This window comes from Leucoraja erinacea, chromosome 1 (genome assembly GCF_028641065.1).
Source record: "Leucoraja erinacea ecotype New England chromosome 1, Leri_hhj_1, whole genome shotgun sequence".
Classification (NCBI taxonomy): domain Eukaryota; kingdom Metazoa; phylum Chordata; class Chondrichthyes; order Rajiformes; family Rajidae; genus Leucoraja; species Leucoraja erinaceus.
Window position 1 is genome coordinate 158,456,341 of NC_073377.1, and position 20,596 is coordinate 158,476,936.

General features: G+C 45.0%; 1 protein-coding gene across 1 annotated transcript in view; it reads right to left on the bottom strand.

Annotated features, from left to right (window-relative positions):
- The window catches only part of LOC129703884 (uncharacterized), a 314,315-nt gene that overhangs the window by 78,202 nt on the left and 215,517 nt on the right, over nucleotides 1–20,596 (bottom strand). The window contains exon 14 of the mRNA XM_055646562.1: nucleotides 18,435–18,584. Coding sequence (XP_055502537.1) covers nucleotides 18,435–18,584 — 150 coding nt within the window. The remainder of the gene's footprint in view (nucleotides 1–18,434; nucleotides 18,585–20,596) is intronic.

Here is a 20,596-nt window from a genome sequence, read left to right on the forward strand (position 1 = left end):
GATGTTTCCCCACTACTCATCAAAGCTTGTGGTTGCTTGCCTGAACACATTCCAATCCATGCAGTCAAAGCAGGCTTGTAGGTTCTCAATGCCCTCGCTTGTCCACCTTCTCGTTATTCCGACCACAGGCTTAGCAGATTTTAGTTTCTGCCTGTAGGTCGGAATAGGGTGAACTAGACAATGATCAGAGAGACCCAGACCCGCCCGGGGAACAGAGCAATATGCGTTCTTGATGACATGTAACAGTGGTCAAGTGTTCTCTCCCCTCTGGTGGGGCAGGTAACATGAAGTCTGTACTTTGGAAGGTCACAGCTGAGGTTAGCTTTGTTAAAGTCCCCCAAAACAATGACCATGGAGTCCTGGAAGTCACTCTCTACCCTGATTACCTGGTCAGCGAGTTGCGTTTGCGCCTCACGTACGCAGGCTTGGAGGGGGGGGGGGGGGGGGGGGGGGGATGTAAACTCCAGCGAGAATAAAGGAGTTAAATACCCTCGGAGAGTGAGAAGGGTATGCAGCTTATAAAGAAGTATTCTAGGTTGGGAGAGCCAAAGTTTGACAGTACCGTAATGTCGCTGCACCGGTCCTGGTTGGTATAGAAGCATATTCCACCGTCTCTTGATTTCCCCACTGCCTCCACTTCACGGTCCGCTCTGTGAAGTTGGAAGCCAGTCAGTTGCAACTCGTTGTCCGGGGTCGACCCACACCGCCAGGTCTCGGTGAAATACAGGGCTGCGGCTCGAGGGAAGTCCTTGTTTTTCCAGCGCAGGAGTTGGAGTTTGTCCACTTTGTTATTGAGAGAATGTACATTTGCCAGGAATATACTTGGGAACGGTGGGCGTAATCCTCATCGCCAGAGTTGGGCGGGTGCTCCAGAGCGCTTCCCCCATGGGTCCTCCTCTGTCTCAAAACCTTGAACGCAGCCACAGCCCCGCCGACGAGTATGCCCAAATAATGCAGCGAGTGAGAGAAATCCGGAACGATGTTTGGAGGTACTGTATGTCCGGTGTTAATGAGTATCTCTCTCGTGAAAGTGATCTTTGGAGGGTTTTCACAGACGACACAAACAAACAAACACATACAAAACAGCAAGGAGCAGTACACCGTGGCAGCCATCGTCGGCGACAGCAGCAGCAAGCATAACTTGATTGAATCTCACTCTGTTTATAAAAACACACACCTCTTGCAGATCAGCAGATTAAACAATCTTACAACACAATGGTGATAGATGTTTTTTATAAATACAACAAACACGCCAGTTATTTAAGTCATTCAATTCAAAAACTGAGTGGTGTATTAAGTGGATACCAGTTTGCTGTTGCAAGCTTTGTATTACTGTCAAAAATCAAACTGAGGAACAAAATGGTGGGTGCTGTGGAAGAGACCTTAGCATCCCTTACTCTGCTAGCTCCCAGGCCTGGAACTCTCTCCCCCAACATCCGCAATTCCGTGTCCCTCACCATCTTAAAGTCCCGCCTCAAGCCCCACATCCCCCCTCCCTTTTCATCTGTGCATTAATTGCCTCATATAGTGTTTTGAATTGAATTCTGTCTTTACTTTGTGTACTGGTCATGTCTCTACTATTTATTTCATTCCCCTTACATGTTTTTCCTCTACCTGCTAAATTTTTGTAAGGTGTCCTTGAGACTCTTGAAAGGCGCCCATAAATAAAATTTATTATTATTATTATTATTTATACTTTTGATTTGGCCCAAGGAAAATGAGGAAATGTCACAATCTGTTTGTAACTGAGGTGTAAGAATGGCAGCAATTGTCATTGGCAACCACAAGGATGTGTGGTCGATGGGGGCAGTTGATGATGTTGTAAGGCCCAATGGAAAACTGTTATTTTTATATAAAGTGAACCTCAACAAACACATTTTCCAGCTCTGGACTCCAGCTGTGCCATACTCAGTAGGTGAATCTGACATGGACCAGACATAGGTAGGCAAAAATCTTCGAAGAGCAACCAATGGACACACAGTCATAGTCATATAGCACAGAGCCAGGCCCTCTTGCCCATGCCAGCAAGATTCCCCACTACACTATTCCTACCTGCCCACCTTTGGCCCATAGCCCTCAAAACCTTTCTTACAATGTACCTATTCAACTGACTTTTAAATGTTGATATAGAAACCAAAATGTTAGAAACTTACATGTAATAATATATATAGTGTTCTAAACAATGTCTTGATTTCAATCAACTGTTGTTTTTCCTAAAAAAATTGGTGACAGCATCTATCTATCATCTATCTATCTATCTATCTATCTATCTATCTATCTATCTATCTATCTATCTATCTATCTATCTATCTATCTATCTATCTATCTATCTCTAAAACTCTGATCTTGTTATCTTCCGGTTTGCGCGGTCTTTTGATTTGCGCAAAAAACGGTTCGCGATAGCGTTACGATTTTTCACCAGTTCACTCACCGTTCTCCTGTGCTGCGTGCATCAAGTTTTGTTCCGATCGGTTGAATGTCGTAAAAGTTAAAATCTTAAAAACCACGTGTGCGCAGATCGATCTCTTCTCCTGCCAGGCAGCGCCGTGCGGATTAGTATCTTCTCCTATCACTCCCCAGAATGGTCCGCCCCTTCCTGCACAATCGCGTCTTTACTGGAACTGAGGTTGGCTGGCGGAGGTTTCCAACTGGAAACAATTTTCGGAGGGACCCGAAGCAGCCCAGCCCCAAGCAGCCCAGCCCAGCCTGAAGCAACCCAGCCTGAAGCAGCCCAGCGCCGGAGACCCAACCCAGCCCAGCGTCGGAGACCCAACCCAGCCCAGCGTCGGAGATCCAGCTCAGCCCAGCCCGGAGTCGGAGATATCACCAATGTCGCCAAACAGAAAGTGGAGAGTCTGATCTCGGCGGAGAAGAATGACCAGTGACCCGCTGTGAGTCCCCATCGCACCGCAAATTCCAGCCACTACTTGTCTGGTCCCCCTCGCTGGCTCTTGCCCCCCCCCCATGATACTCCCCTCTCCCCTTCCCCACTTTTCTCTGACTCATTCCCCCCTCTCCCCATCCACACAGCCATCCTTCCCGCACACACACCCCCCCCCCACAACCCCCCCTCCACATACCCATACCTCCCCACCCACCACCACCCCCCCCCCCCACAACCCCCCCCCCCCACACCCCTCCCCCACACACACCCCGCCCCCACACCCCCCCCCCCCACACCCCCCCACCCACACACACACCCCTACCCACCACCCCCCTCTCCCCCCACATCCCTTCCGTCCACATACACACCTCCCCCCCATTCCACACCCCCCCCCCCCCCCCACACACACCCACCCCCCTCCCCCCTCCTACACCTCCCCGAAACACAGAAACAAAGAATAGAGATGCAGGAGTAGGCTATTCGACCCTTTGACCATTTGGAGATGGTCTTTGGAGAAGTGACCATTGAACATTCTTTGCCGCTGTCTTCACACTAAGGACCCCACCATTCAATGTGATCATGGCTGATCATCCAGAATCAGTACCCCGTTCCTGCATTTTCCCCATGTCCCTTGATTCCGTTAGCCCTAACAGCTACATCCAAGTATCTCTTAAATACTTCCAGTAAATTGGCCTCCACTGCCTTCTGTGGCAGAGATGCTGAGGCAATCCTGGACAATTGACATTTGAAGGAAAAAAATCACAAATTTATTCCCAAATTTCTTAGCTAAAGGCCTGCATCTAGTTGGGGAAAAAAAGTAAAAGATTCCATACAAAGTTTTGAAAGAAAGACTCCAACCAAACTATCGGTGCATTTTTAAATTACTGTGGTGAGAAATTAGTGTTCACAAACAGATGGTGAGAGAAAGAATCTCAGTTAGCAGCATCTAAAAAAACTGTTATTAACAACAGGTTTAATGTAAAATTCTTCAGCAAAAAAATCAAATAGCTCTTAACCTAATGATCATTTTATTAATTTGTAGGATCTAGGTGTCGCTGGCAATCAGCATCTATTGCCTATTGCTAATTGTTCTTAAGAAGATAGTGGTCAGCTACCTTCCTGAACCCCAGCAATCCTTCACTTGAAAATAGACACAAATGCTGGAGTAACTCAGCGGGACAGGCAGCATCTCTGGAGGGAAGGAATGGGTGATGTTTGACGTTTGAAGAAGGGTCTTGACCCAAAACATCACCCTTCCTTCTCTCTAGAGCTGCTGCCTGTCTCACTAAGTTACTTCAGCATTTTGTGCCTATCTTCGGTGTAAACCAGCATCTGCAGTTCCTTCCTACACAATCCTTCTGGCGATGGTACACTGATGGTGCTGTTGGGGAGGGAGTTCCAGGATTTAAACTCAGTGACAAAGGAAGGACCGACAATTTATTCCTGAATCAGGGTATAGTTGTAGCTAGGAGTGGAACCTGCTGGTGACTGTGTTCTCGTACACCCGCTGTCTTTAATCCTTCTTGTGGTGGAGGCTGCAGGTTTGAGACATGATGACAGAGAAGCTTGTTGATTTTACTTCGGAGTCATGTGAGTGACTACGTGAAGAACCCCGCCAGGACGCATGCGTGTCATATCGCTACACGCATTGCAACGAGTCACAGCAGGGGGGACGACGTCCCCTTAGCGGCAGAATTTGAAAGCCGGGAACAGCAGGTAAGGAGACTCTGCGTTCCTTCCACTTACCTTACAGGTGGAGGCATGGACCAGATCCACGAAGGCTGCGAAAAAGCTGGCGGGGGAGAACTGCGGAGTTACGGGCAGCCAGCAGCAGCAGCCAACGGCACGCCAATCTCCCGTAATGGGAACAGCTGTGCCCGACTTCGCTCCCGCACCGGCCACGGCCGGGCGGTAGAGCGAAGCAAAAAACTAACAGAGTCGTTGACTCCGATGAGTCCGACTCTGAATAGCCGCGAGCGGCCAGTGCCCGTGAGCATTGGAGCCGGTTGGAGCGGCTGGGAGCGGGGAACTAGAGCAGCCGCGAGCGGCCAGTGCCCGTGAGCATTGGAGCCGGTTGGAGCGGCTGCAGGAACTGGAGCAGCCGCGAGTGGCCAGTGCCCGAGAGCATTGGGGCCGGTTGGAGCGGCTTCAGGAGCAGCCGCGAGTGGCCAGTGCCCGAGAGCATTGGAGCCGGTTGGAGCGGCTTCAGGAGCAGCCGCGAGTGGCCAGTGCCCGAGAGCATTGGAGCCGGTTGGAGCGGCTTGAGGACAGGAGCAGCCGCGAGTGGCCAGTGCCCGAGAGCATTGGAGCCAGTTGGAGCGGCTGTTGGAGCAAATACTCCAAAGTGACAGGCTCCGGGAGATGGAGATTAGTCACAGTGGACAGCTAGTAAGTCCTACAGCAGTACCTCTTGTAGGGCTGCACAGTGTTTCTCCCTCATCAGAGGGGAGTACAGAGGGTCAATTCTGGGCTGACCCTGAAGAGGGGTGTGCAGAACATACCCCTAGTGCGCATGGGGTGCAAGAAAACCTATTGGATATGGTGTCCCAGTTTATTCAACCCGACCAAACTGGCCAAAACCTGGAACCTAAAATAGCTGCAAGTATCGACTACTTGTCATTCAACCAGCTACAAAGACAGGCATTATTGGACACCACAGCAAGACACTTACCACCAGGGAACTGCAAAACACTGAATGTTCCCAGTGTCAACCAGTGCATTTGAAAACATGTCGGAGCCTCAATCAGAGCCAGGGACTTGAAACTACAGAAATGTTCTGAAAGTCCTAACGCGGGAATTATGGTTTTCGCCCGCACAATAAACGAAAAAGACATGACACAAGATCACCAGGATGCACTGGCTTTATTTTGCAACTACCAATATGAGTAAACAGCATTAGGAAGAGTGCCATCCAACCGGCTTTAGACCCTAATTTGCAGGCCTATGCAAACCTGGAACCTCCAAACCACCAATATTACTATTTGGAGGCAACTTATCAAAACAGGCAAAAGAACTTGACGAAGAGGGTAAAACCCTGGGGCTCATTAAAGCAACGTCTAAAAACTACTTCGGCCAGAAACAGCACCCCTACGCACCACCAGTCGGCCAAGACAAACTGGTGAAAGCTCGAAGGCCAGGAACACTCAACATCGGTCTTTTTTAGGCCATGGCCCAGACCGGCCTTCCTGGGAAATGCGCTAACCCTCAACACCGACCCAACTACAGATCCAGACACCGGCGCCTCAACGTCCACGGAGGATGCCGAAAAAGTAACAATCCTACCAATAGTAACCATGGAGGTAGGTGGGTCTGGTTCCTTACGAGGTTGGTGGGAGATTACAATTCTATCTGGATGCATGGAATAAATTAACTACCGATACTTATATTTTCAGAAGTATAGGGTTATACCATAGAATTTATACAAAAACATAACCCTCCAGATCAGCATGTACCGAACCGAATGTTCGTGCTTACAGGCAAAGAAAAATCAAAAGCGCATGCTGAACTACAGTGGCCATATAAAAAAGGAATAATGGAGGAAACCCAACACGAATCACAGGAATTCGTGTCCAAAATCTTTATCATAAACAAGATGGTGGTTGCCGCACCATCATAGATTTGACTAATTTGAATACTTTCGTACTATATATTCATTACTAGATGGAAACCTTTGTTACTGCTATACAATTGATTTCCTAAGGTTACTACATGGCAAGCATCGATTTAAAAGATGCTTACTATATAGTACCCATTAGAGGTGACCACAGATGTTATTTAACACAATGGATCATCTGGGGTTCACCCTTAACTCAGTTCACATGTCAGTGACTTTGCCGAAAGAAAAGGTTACAGCCTTAATGGAGGCTTGCAGCAAAATCATTGACATCACAAAACCATCCATCAGATTGGTAGCAAGAATAATTGGTAATAGTGGCTGTGTTTCCAGCCACACAAATCGGACCTTTACATTATCAAAAATTACAGAGGGCAAAATACGAGCACTCAAAAATTATGGTGGTCATTTTGACAGACCAATGAAGCTGCCAACAGAGGCCATAATGGAACTAAAATGGTGGAAAGATAACATTAGGCATTGTTCCAATCCAAACATTATCAGCAACCCGTCTATGGTACTACAAACTGATGCCAGTGCACTTGGTTGGGGTGCTACCAATTCCATCTCCAGCTGTGGGGGAGATGGAATGCACAGGAGGCATCATTATTACAAACACTGGGCATAAACTACCTGGGAATGTTAAGTGCATTCCATGGCCTTAAGTCATATTGTTCTGGGTTATATCACCAGCATGTTAGACTACATATTGACAACACCACCGTGGTAGCATATATCAACCATATGGGTGGAAACAAATCGACATCATGTGACAATCTGGCCAACACAATTTGGCAATAGTGTATCCAGAGAGATTTTGGATATCAGCTACCTACTTACCAGGTAAACTAAATTTAGTGGCAGACACCAGGTCACGCAAATTCAATGAAAACACTGAATGGATGTTGGATAAAAATGTATTTGTTGAAATTACAGCATGGTATGGAACACCAGATATCGACCTACTCGCAATCCAGGCTCACACCAGTTATCGAATTATGTTCATGGGAACCAGAACCTGGGGCAGCGGCAACAGATACATTTTCGCTGCATTGGGGGATATTGTTTATTTATGCATTCCCTCCTTTCTGCCTCATCAGTCGGGTATTAAGGAAAATACAGCAAGACTCCGCGTCTGGTATTTTGATAGTACCCGATTGACCTACTCAACCATGGGTCCCGGTGATACTCGACATGGTATTAGAACCATGCATCACCGTCCATCATAGACCTAATTTACTGGTTCATCCCACAACAAGGGGTAGTTACCCATGTCATAATTATATAAACCTATTAATTTGTAGAGTTTGAAAGCACCTCTACTACACCTGGGACTGACGGGACCGAACAGTGGATATTATTTCAGCGACCCACAGACAGTCCACCAAAAAACAGTACTTGGTGTCATCAAGAATGGGAAGTACTGTCACAACAACAACATCACCCACAGATCTAAGAACATCCCGTCTGTTCTGGAATTCCTGGCTAGCCTCCATTACGATGAGAGGCTCAGTCATAGTGCCATCAACTGCGCCAGAAGTGCTCTGTCAACATACCTGTGGCAAGGAACAGAGCGGCATTCTGTTGGGACACACCCTGGTAACCAAACTCATGAGGGCCATTTTTAATGTTAATCCCCCAAGAACCAGGGACTCCCTAATATGGGATGAGAGCATTGTACTGACCATGTTAAGAAACTGATCTCCCTCTACAGCTCTGTCCCTACAGAAATTGACTATGAAAACAGTCATGCTGATGGCCTTGGTCACGGCACATAGGGTCCAGTCACTACAGAAATTAAGGCTGGACAACATGACTATTTCATCTGGAAATTTAACTTTTCAAATCAATGAATTAGTCAAACAGAACAGACAGGGGTCAGCAGGCCTAAAAACAGAATTCAGGGCCTACCCGACAGATGATCGTCTCTGTATTGTAACACACTTACTATTATATATGGAGTATACTAAGATCATCAGAGGCAAAGAAATGTCACTTTTAATCAGCTACAAACAGCCACTCAAAAAAGTGACAGTCCAGACCATCTCTAGATGGCTAAAACAGGTCCTAATAAAGGCTGGAGTAGACACTAGCATTTTAAAATCTCACTCCACCAGGGCTGCAGCTACATCGGCAGCTATGAAGTTGGATGTTCCTATGGACCAAATCCTCAAGACAGCAGGATGGTCAACGGAGAAAACTTTCCAACGATTTTATAACAAACCAGTCATTGAACCTGGAACATTTGCAGAAACAATTTTGTTCTGTAATATAATTTTACCCCATAAATAGGGGCTATAATTTGGTGTTAATATATTTATCGTTGGGTTTTCAATATCGTATTGATGTCTAATGATGTTAACACTATTCTCCCCATAATCAAGGCAGATGTGATGCATGGACTTGTTTCCACCGCATGAAATCACAGAGCTTTAAAATCTTCACGTAGTCACTCACGTGACTCCCAAGTAAAATAGTAAGATTAAACGAGAACTTACCAGTTTGAAGTTTGATCGTTATTTTATGAGGAGTAACGTTGAGGGATTACGTGCCCTCCGCTCCCACCCTTGATCATATACTCAACTGGTATCTCTTCTCTAATCTTACTATGTTTAGTCATTACAGTTATCTGTGATTTCACACCGCTGTTTTGAAGAATGTCACGCATGCGTCCTGGCGGGGTTCTTCACGTAATCCCTCAACGTTACTACTCATAAAATAACGATCAAACTTCAAACTGGTAAGTTCTCGTTGAATCTTACTAATAAACTGGACTGCATCTGGTACATGGTACCCACTACCACTACAGTGTGCCAGCAATGATGTTTGGCATTGGTGTTGAGGTACTCATCAATGCCAAGGGGAGTGATTAGATTCACTCTTGTTGGAGATAATAATAGCTTGGTAGCTATACATAGTGAGTATTACTTGCTACGTCTCCCTATGCTTGAACATTGTCTAGGTCTTGCTAAATGGGCTATTTCATTTGCTAAGGAGCTGTGAATGGATCAATGAACATTCATGTTTCTCGAGAGATAAGACACTGCAGCTGCTCGAATCAGGAGCAAAAAAATAAACTACTGGAAGAACGCAGTGGGACAAGCAGCTTTTATAGAGGTGAGGGAATGGCCAAAGTTTTAGGCTAACAACCTACATCATTCTCATTTCTGATCATAAGATAGGAGGAAGGTCATTAATGAAGCACTAGAATGTAGTTGGGTCTAAGATACTTACCTGAGGTACTTCTACACTGATATCTGGGGCTGGGATGATTGGGTCTCCAACAGCCACAAGCATTTTCTTTTGTGTCAGATACTATGCCTGGTAATCTCTATACCTTTAGAAACACTTTCAGTCCCTACATTCACAACTATAAATATAACTATATGTATGTTTTTCAAAAGGTCATCAGTTTAAGCTTTAATCTACCACAGGTGAAAATCTGATGTTGCTGAGTATTTCCAGCATGTCTTAAAATATATTAAATATAAAGTAATCCTGTAATTCTTAAAAGGGTCAACCTCACCTCAACAGCACTCAAACATGAGTCATCCCACTCATGTTTAAGCATCTCAAACATGAGATCCTTAAGGATATAATTTAGAGTGACACTATAGAGGAAGCATAGTGTCGTATAGTGGAAGCGCAGTATTGGAAGAGACACATTTTTTAAGGTAGGATGCTAAACCGAGGACTCATTCCTCTAAATGCTTATGTGGTGCTAGGTGAAGATGACTTTCCCTGATGTCACAAACAATACTTGTACCTCAACCAACAACACTATTGGTGATAATCCAATCATCTAATACTCCAGTGAGACCACACCTGGAGTATTGTGTGCAGTTTTGGTCTCCAAATTTGTGGAAGGACATTCTTGTTATTGAGGGAGTGCAGCGTTGGTTCACAATGTTAATTCTTGGGATGGCGGGACTGTCATATGCTGAGAGAATGAAGCGGCTGGGCTTGTACACTCTGGAGTTTAGAAGGATAAGAGGGGATCTCATTGAAACATATAAGATTGTTAAGGGCTTGGACACACTAGAGGCAGGAAACGTGTTCCCGATGTTCCGATGTCCAGTACCAGAAGCCACAGTTTAAGAATAAGGGGTCAGCCATTTTGAACGGAGATGAGGAAACACTTTTTCTCCCAGAGAATTGTGAGTCTGTGGAATTCTCTGCCTCAGAGGGCGGTGAAGGCCGGTTCTCTGGATACTTTCAAGAGATATCTAGATAGGGCTCTTGAAGATTGGGGATATGGGGAGATGGCAGGAATGGGGTAATGATTTTGGATGGTCAGCAATGATCACATTGAATGGCAGTGCTGGCTTGAAGGGCCAAATGGCTTACTCCTGCACCTATTGTCTGTTGTCTATTGACTATTATCAAATTGTTTTCTGGTGGGAGTTTGCTGTATATACTACCAACATTTCACAGATAACAAAACTTCAGGAGTATATAACTGCTAGAAGGCACTTCAGAACTTTTTGCTCCTGGAGAGTTTAGTTGAGTTGTCAACACCAGCAGCACAATTTCTGTGGTATAAATAATTGATTTAGTGCAAAACTGATCCAGATAGGAAAATTCAGAGCATTTTCTTTATCTGTCAATGGCATAAAATGGCACCTGTCCTTCACAGCTCTTTGAATTTTAAACTCCCTTTTAGTACATACTTTTCCTCAAACCATAATGTGACATGCATATTATCCCCCTCTGCTTACAATCACACTCAGCACCTGCTAGTGACTGCCCTCAGAACTGCTGCTAACTGGTGACTACTGGAAAGCATTTCACTGTTCTGCTAACAGTTTTCTCACTTCATATGAAAGTTATACTTCTTTATATGCAAACCACCTCCCCCTCTTCCTCACAACTTGCTGCTTCTCCAGCTCAACATGCACACTATCTAAAGCCACCTCCCACGTCTAAATAACCTGATTAAGGTCCACTGACTTATTTCACACCCACTCATCTTCCACAACAAGCTGGTGAGCAAAAATCCAACCTGAGGAAACCCAGCTCATTTTATAAGCCCCCCTCCTGTATATGCTGAAGAGCTAAATAAATAATATTGGAGGGTAGGTTCAACATTATAATTGAGCAGGTAAATGTTGAATATACATTTCAGATTCAAGTTAGTTTATTGTCATATTCAACAGAAAGCAATGAAATTCCTTGCTGACATACAGTTTATAGCATACACAGTATGTATGGTAAAGATATATCTATAGCTTCAGTATTTACCACTATGTGCAGGAACAGAGTCTGAATGCAAAATTCTAATTGAGGCCTATAGGTCCTGTCCCACCCACCTGCATGCGGCGAGCGCGACGTAACGTGGTCACTTGAGCCGTACGGCCTCGTGGGGCCGGTCCCACTTCATTCGCTGGAGCCGTATGGAGTTGTGCGGGGCTGGTCCCGACATCGCGCGGGGCTCCGAAAAACTGACACTGTCAAAACAAATCCGCACGGCAACGGCCTGTCGGCCCGCAGCCGCATTGTGGCCGTACGCGGCGCCTCGACGGGCGTATGCAGTGTCTCAACGCCGTACACAGCATCTCGACGCCGTACGCAGCGTCTTGACGGCGTGCGTATAGCGCGTGGTGTTGTGCGATGACGTCACCGCCCGGCCTGCCGTTGCGTTGCCTGACGCCGTGCGACGTCTAAATTCAGTCGGCCCGCCTCCTGCCCAGCTGATTAGTGAGTATGATGTCGGGACCAGCCCCGCACAACTCCAGACGGCTCCGCGGTTGGAAGTGGGACGGGCCCCGCGAGGCCATACGCCTCAAGCGACCACCTCTGGTCGCGCTAGACGCATGCAATCGCATGCTGGTGGGACAGGCCCTTTACTAAGTAAAGTGGCATATCTTGTTTGATGCAGCATTGTACTGTCAGTACAATATAGAGTCCTCCTAATGTAAAATATAGTTTTGTAGCTTTAAATATCAATATTTGATGAACGATACACCATAAATTCCAAACCTCTCTTTCAAGACTGGCATAATTCATTTCTTAGAATTTCATTATTGCATTGTTGTACATATTAATCACTCTTGACTCTTGACCTGACTCTTGAAATAGATCCAGGCGAGCTACATGCCAATCTAGGTTTCTGAACAACTGGATACCAGATTATAGGAGTAATGTTAAAACGCTCTTTCAAAAATAATGTGAACAAACCCTTTCCCATCAGCAGAGATGAAACAGTTGTGAGTAGTGGCATCTCCACCTAATATTGTTGGAGCTAGTTTCCTGACACACTATCAGCAACCAGCACACTGGTTTTCACACTCCATTAGCTCCCAAACCCACAAACACTTCCACATTATGCTTCATTTCACATCACTGTATTTTATGATTTTGATAATCCTAATCAGAAATGATTACCTGCTACTGCAGTGCATCAAGCCATTAATGGATGTTTTTCTGGGGTGCTTTTAATTCTATAGATTGTTTTACAATTCTCATGGATTTCAGACAAGTTGCAAAATAAGTGTAGGAAGGAACTGCAGATGTTGATTTATACCAAAGATAAATACAAAGTGCTGGAGTAACTCAGCAGATCAGGCAGCATATCTGAGAAAAAGGATGGTTGATGTTATGGATCAGAACCCTTCTTCAGACGGAATGTAGAGGTGTGTGGGGGGGGGGGGGGGGGGGGGGGGAGGGAAGGGCTGGAGGTAGGAGAAATCCAGAACAAATCAGGGCTGGTGGCTTAATCTGTGACAGGTAACTAAGGAAAGGTGGAGCCCATAATGGCCCATTGTTGGCTGGGGAAGATGTGCTCATGGCAGGGATACAAGGATGCAAACAGTGAAACTAGTAGGAGGATGACTAGGGTGGGGAGAGAGGGAATGCAGTGGTTACTTGAAATTAAAGAAATCAACGTTTTATACTGCTGGGTTGTAAACTTCCCAAGCAAAGTATGAGGGGCTGCTCCTCCAATCTGCATGTGGCCTCACTCTGACATTGGAAGAGGCCTAGGACAGAAAGGTCAGTATGGGAATGGGAGTTAAAATGTTTAGCAAGCGGGAGGTTGTGTAAACCAAGGCTGACTGAGTGTAAGTGTTCTGTGAAACAATTGGCCAGTCTGGACTTGGTCTCGCCGATATATAGGAGCCTACACCGGGAACAACGGATACAGCAGATAAGTGTAGGAGGAGATGCAAGTGAACCTCTGCCTCAAAGGACTGCGGGGTCCCTGGATGGAGCAGGTGTAAGGACAGGTGTTGCATTTCCTGCAATTGCAGGGGAAGGTTCCAGGGGAGGGGTTGGTTTTGGTTGGAAGGCATGAGTTAACCATGGAGTTGCAGAGGGAGCAGTCTCTGCGGAAAGCAGAAAGGGGTGGAGAAGAGAAGATGTGACTAGTGGGATCCCATTGGAAGTGCAAAAATGTCAGAGCATGATGTGTTGTAAGCGACAGCTAATGGGGTGAAAGGTGACTCTCTGTCCGTGCTATGGCTGGGGGGAGGCAGAGCAAGAGCAGAATTACAAGATACAGAGGAGACACATGTGAGGGACTCATCTGTGAAGGAACCCCCATTCCCTAAAGAATAAATACATCGTGGATGTCCTGGTACAGAAAACCTCATCTTGGAAGCAGATGCAGCAAAGATGGAGGGGTTGGGAGTAGGGGATAGAGTCTTTGCAGGAGGTAGGGTGAGAAAAGTATAGTCCAGATAGCAGTGGCAGTCGGTAGGTTTGCAATAGATGTCAGTCGATATCCTATCTCCTGTGATGGAGACAGTGAATTCAACAACTCGAGGGGGAGGTGTCGGAGATGGTCCAGTTGAATTTTAGTGCTGGGTGGAAGTTAGTAGTGAACTTCATAAAGTCCATGAGCTCTGCATGGGTGCTAGAAGTAGCCCCGACGCTGTCATCAACGTAGCGGAGATACGTCTGAAGAAAGCTCTTGGCCTGAAACTTCACCCATTCCTTCTCTCCAGAGATGCTGCCTCACCCGCTGAGTCACTTCAGCATTTTGTGTCTACCTAGTGGAGAGGGAGTTCAGGAATAAGACCAGTGTACACCCGGAACAGAGATTGTTCGAAGTACCCAATAAGGTAGTGGAAGGAGTTGATGGAGAAGTTGTTATGGGTGAGGACCAGCGCCGATAGGCGGGGAGAGTGTTCATACAGGGAAATTGGCTAGGTCTGCGGTCGAGGGTGAAGCGGAGGGCTTTAAGGCCTTCCTGGTGGTGGATGGAGGTGTAGAGCTACTGAATGTCCATAGTAAGGATGAGGGAATGGGGGCCTGGAAACCAAAAGTCATTAAAGAATCACCTGGAGACTGAAAGTCATTAAAGAGTCATGTACATAGCTCCTCAGTGGAGAGCTATAATAATAATAATTATTATAAAGGACAACATAACATTGTAATTGTATGACTGTGATAGTGCTTGCACTTCCAACGTGTGTAAGGCATGCTAACAAAGTGACCTGACTTTTGGTCTGGGGATGGTGGTTGAGGAAGGGACACTGGGGTAGAATTTTCAACCAGTTCAACATGTGAATTTGGGCATAGAATGTAATCCTGAGAAAATGCAAGCATGTGGAAAGTGGCATCAATCCCCTAGCACAGGGCAAGTGGTGGCTAGTTTTAATATATCAGTGATCTATCACAACGGACTTACCAATAGTTTTACAATTTAAGTTTGGTTTAATAGGTTTCCTGTACTTCCTGGCAGTAAAAGCTAAGCGAGAGATCCCAGCAATTCATAGGGTAAAGCCAGTTGAGGGAAACATGCCAATTAACACTGATTTCTCACAACTGTTGTTTTTCCTTGTCAGGAAGGAGATATTAATAGAAGTAGTGTATGAGGTTTGTTTGCGGAGCTGGGAGTCTAATACATAGTTTTGTGGTGCAGTTTCTGAGGTGGCATCTACACTTTGGGAAGGTACAGTGGACCAGCTACTGGAGCTGCAGTATTTCAGATTTAATCCTGATCTTGGGTACTATCTGTGTGGAGTTTGCACATGCTCCTTGCCATCATTGCCTCCATGTTTCCTCCAACATCTCAAAGACATGATTAGTAGGGTGAATACAAGTGGGGCCCTAGTAAATGGGTAATGGGTAATTGATGATTGATGCAGTCCCAGTCAGTCAAAGGTCCTATTTCCATGCTGTGTGACGTTCTGCCTGACTTTGAAGCTCTGATTAGCATGAGTGCAAACTTTGCTGGCTCTCAGATCTGTACCAAAATGACTGGCACCAGAGGCAATGGGTATATCCATGGCAGCATCAGCATTAGCATCACATTAATTGTGTGAGTAACAGCCTGCAGGTAGGATATCAACAAAGTGATAGAGCTGGCAGGAGGCCACATCCCTCATACAGCATCTCAGGCAGAGGATAAGATGCACTTTAGTGTCTTTCAGACCTCATATCAGGTTTTGGCAAACATTGCAGCATTCTGCAAGATGTGTTCCTACTAACTGAACCTGGTGGCTGCACTTTATCAGTGCCCTCAACCATCTTGTCTGTGGATCCTTTCAAGGCTCTGCTGGTGGCAAATGCAGGAAAGGACTGTGTTCATTCACTCTAACTAGGCTGCTCATGATTTTATACAAATCTATGTCTCTTATACTTCAAAGGATAAAGTCTCAGTCTGCCCAACCTTTCCCTATAACAGTCCCTTGAGTCCTGGTACATATTTTCTGCACTTTTCCATCTTAATGACATCTTTCCTATAGTGGTGACCAAAACTGAACACAATACTCAAAGTATGAGCTCACCAACATCTTGTACAACTGTGACATAATGCCCCAATTTCTATATTCATTGTCCACACTGCTCAAATCCAGCTTGTCAAAAACCTTCTTCACCACCATGTCCACTTATGAAGCGAAATTCAGGAAATGATATACTACTGAGGTTCCTCTGTTCTACAACAATCTCTGCATTCCTACTACTCACTGTGAAGGTCCCACCCTTGATTTGAGTTCCCAAACTGCAATGCATTGCACTTACCTGAATTAAATTCCATTTTACATTCCTTGGACCAACTTACACAGCCGATTATGAACTTGCTGTCAATCTTGATAACCTTCTTCATTGTCCATTGGTACCAACCATTTTAGAATCATCTGGAAATTTACTAAACATGCCTAAAAGGAGATCTTTCGCTCAATGTCAGCAAGACAAAGGAGATAGTGATCGGCATCAGGAAGGGAAGCGGTACTCATACATTTGTGTATGCATTGAGGGCGCCGAAATAGTGATGGTTAAAAGCTTCAAATTCCAAGGAGTAAATATCACCGACCGCTTGTCCTGGACCACCCATATGGAAGCAATGGCCAAGAAGGCACACCAATGCCTCTACTTCCTTAGAAGGCTTAGGAAGTTCAGCATGTCCCCAACAACTCTTATCAACTTCTACAGATGCGCCATGGAAAGCATTGTACCGTGATGCATCACAGCATAGTTTGGGAACAGTTCCATTCAAGACCGCATGAAATTGAAAAGAATTGTGGATGCAGACCATTACACAAACCAATCTCCCTTCCAAAGACTTCAAACCTCCTGAAAACTAAAATTGGCAAGAGCAGCTTGCATTTGCAAACCACCAAGAAGAATGAATTGTACTCTTAAAAATACAACTCTTAGACTGAACAGAACCCAATTTTAAGGGATTAACAGAAGTGCCTTGCTGTAGTGCTTCTTAACTTTATTCAATGAAAGCTTCACAAGTGCACTTGGAATAATGCACGTCCCTTCCCTCCATGCATAAACCTCCACATTGCAGGCCGCTTCAATTAAGAAGCTGGGGTTGTCCAAATGATTTCCAGGCAATGCTACAATCCAATGAACCAAATATATTTTAGTAGATACTAGACCAAGTGGGACCTGTTGGGCCCTGTTCCCCCAACGCAATATTTCATCATTCACCCATTCCCCCAATGCAACCCATTTCCCAATGCAATATTCCACCACTCACCCATAGCCCCCCAACTGTGCAGGCGCTGTTCATTTGCCCTCATCCCCAACACTCCCTCCCCCTCCTCTTCATCCTCCCTCTTCCCTCTCCCCTCTTCCCTGTCCCATCTTCCGTCCCCCTCTCCCCACTCCCCCACTCCTCACCTCTCCCCAATCGCACTCCTCCACCAAACACAATGTTTAAATAACATTTCTCCTCCTCCTCCCCACCCCCACTCCCTCCCTCTCCTTACAACAATGTAACACATTTCTCATTGCACTTGGCGGAACACTGGTGATGGGAAGTTTATGTAAATGAGATCCCATTGTGATTTCATTGTCGGGTGGAGGACTGTTCATGGGCAGTTTATGTAAATGAAATCCCATTGTGACGTCATAGCTGTAACTGCCAGCAATTGCCACTGCTGTGTTCAAATCATTCTTTCTCAAACTGGATTTTGTAAAGTTGAAAATGTGAATAACTTGTAAAATATAACATCTGAACAAAACTTGATACACACACACAAAACACACCAGACAATTGTGAGTAAGGTGGTGCAAACATTATAGCTCTATCGTGTACCATTTTGGTGTAATTTCAGGATCACATACACACACACACACACATCATCCCCATACTACCTGCAGACTTTATTTGACCCAGGTTGAAACCACACCATATTTTATCTCTAGAACTCTCAGCCACATTGCATAATTTGTAAAGGAAAATAAAAATGTACATTGGATAAAGCAATTGTGAACTTGATAAAACATTGAATGCTCTATATTTCAGAATTTTCAGGTAATCTTCTAATAAGGCTGTAAACTGTAAAGAGAGACCAGTGGTTTCTATGAAAAGTGATGTGATGGTGAGTTTAGACCAGTCTCCTTATCCATTCATGTGAGTGAGTGAAAAGTGATATTGACCAGGCTTTGGGCATAATTGTTTTTAAACCAAAGAATGTTCCCCGCATAAGGAAACATTCTTGAAGAGAAGGTAAAAGAAGATAGGTGCAATATACTTACACATGTTGATATGAATCCACTTGTGCTTTTTTGTGAACCTCATGTTGGCGTCTCTTTTTGAGCAGAAATTTACTTCGTGTCAACATTTCAGTATTATTCAATGGTCTTCTGTAAATGGTCTTGATTCTCTCAGTAAATATTTTCTGTTCCCTGTTGTGGAAAGGACCAAACAAATCAGAATTAAATGGATGTGGGGAATAGCAATTAAGAGGCAAAATAGTACAATTCACAAAATGTAATTGTTGGAAAGAAAAAAATTACTTAATATTGCTTCTGTGGTATCATTCATTGTATAGTACTTGCAGAATGGAATTATACTATTTAGTTCATTATACCATTAGTTCATTAATTGATGCAGAATTTGTACAAAATGTAAAGGCTTTTGTGTAGGCTTTTCTCACCCTTTTTCAATTAAACCTGCTAATAGTCCTTCTTTTTCTTTCTCCTCCAAGTTTTTCTCTAAGATCTTCTTACAACCACTTTTACAATCTCGGCTGCTCCTTGTGCTAACTAGATCACATTCTAACCTTTCCTGAATAGAAAGGTTTTCCTGAATTCCCCATTGGATTTACATGTAATTAATGTATGTCCATGGCCTGCTGCTCCGACCTCAACTTCATGTGGAAATAGTTTGGAAACTGAAACATCTTGAACAGTCTCTGCCATTCACACTGATGGTCACATACCATATTCAGACTAAAATGCAACATTTCCTTTCCTATGGAGGTGCACTATGCCCCATGATTAGTTGCTCTATCCTGAACAATAATTTCATTAAGACTCCAGCCCTTAAAGGGCATCTGTTTTTTCCCCACTGATACTGAAAATTGTGCAGGCGCAGCAGTAGAGTTGCTGTCTTACAGCGGCAAAAACTCGGGTTCGATCCCGACTATGAGTGCAATACTGTACAGAGTTTGTACATTCTCCCTGTGGCCGCAGTGTTTTCTCTGGATGCACTGGTTTCCTCCCACATTCCAAAGGTGCAGGTTTGCACGTTAATTGGCTCTGTAAATTGTTCCTAGTGTGTAGGATGAGAAACTAGAATAACATAGAACTTGCGTACAAGTGATTGCTGATCGGCGTGAACTCAGTGGACCGTAAGAACTATTTCCATGCCGTATCTCTCAACTAAACTATTTGCTGCTTTAGAATCATGGGTTACATAGCATGGGAACAGGCCTTTACGCTCAACTCATCCATGAGACTCAAGATCCTCACCTACCCTGGATCCATTTACTTGCATCTGGTCCATATCTATCAACATTTTGATTCACCATGTGCCTGTATAAATGTATTTTAGACAATAGACAATAGGTGCGGGAGTAGGCCATTCGGCCCTTTGAGCATTGCCATTCAATGTAATCATGGCTGATCATCCACAATCATTACCCCGTTCCTGCCTTCTCCCCATATACCCTGACCACTTTCGTTAAGAGCCCTATCTAGCTCTCTCTTGAAAGTATCCAGAGAACCGGCCCCACCGCCCTCTGAAGCAGAGAATTCCACAGACTCACGACTGTGTGAAAAAGTGTTTCCTCGTTTCTGTTCTAAATGGCTTACCCCTTATTCTTAAACTGTGGCCCCTGGTTCAGGACTCCCCCAACATCAGGAACATGTTTCCTGCCTCTAGCGTGTCCAAACCCTTGATAATCTTGTATGGTTCAATAAGATCCCCTCTCATCCTTCTAAATTTCAGAGTGTGCAAGCCCAACACTCCATTCTCTCAGCATATGACAGTTCCACCGTCCCAGGAATTAACCTTGTGAACCTAGGCTGCACTCCCTCAATAGCAAGAATGTCCTTACTCAAATTTGGAGACCAAAACTGCACAGTACTCCAGGTGTGGTCTCACTACGAGCCCTGTAAAACAGCTCAATACTCAACTCCTCTTGTTATGAAGGCCAACATGCCATTCGCTTTCTTCACTGACTGCTGTACCTGCATGCTTACTTTCATTGACTGATGAACAAAGACACCCAGCTCCCGTTGTACTTCCCCTTTTCCCAACGACACCATTTAGATAATAATCTGCCTTCCAGTTTTTGCTACCAAAGTGGATAACCTCACATTTATCCACACTAAACTGCATCTGCCATGCAACTGCCCACTCACCCAACCTGCCCATCACCCTGCATTCTCATAGCATCCTCCTCATAGTTCAC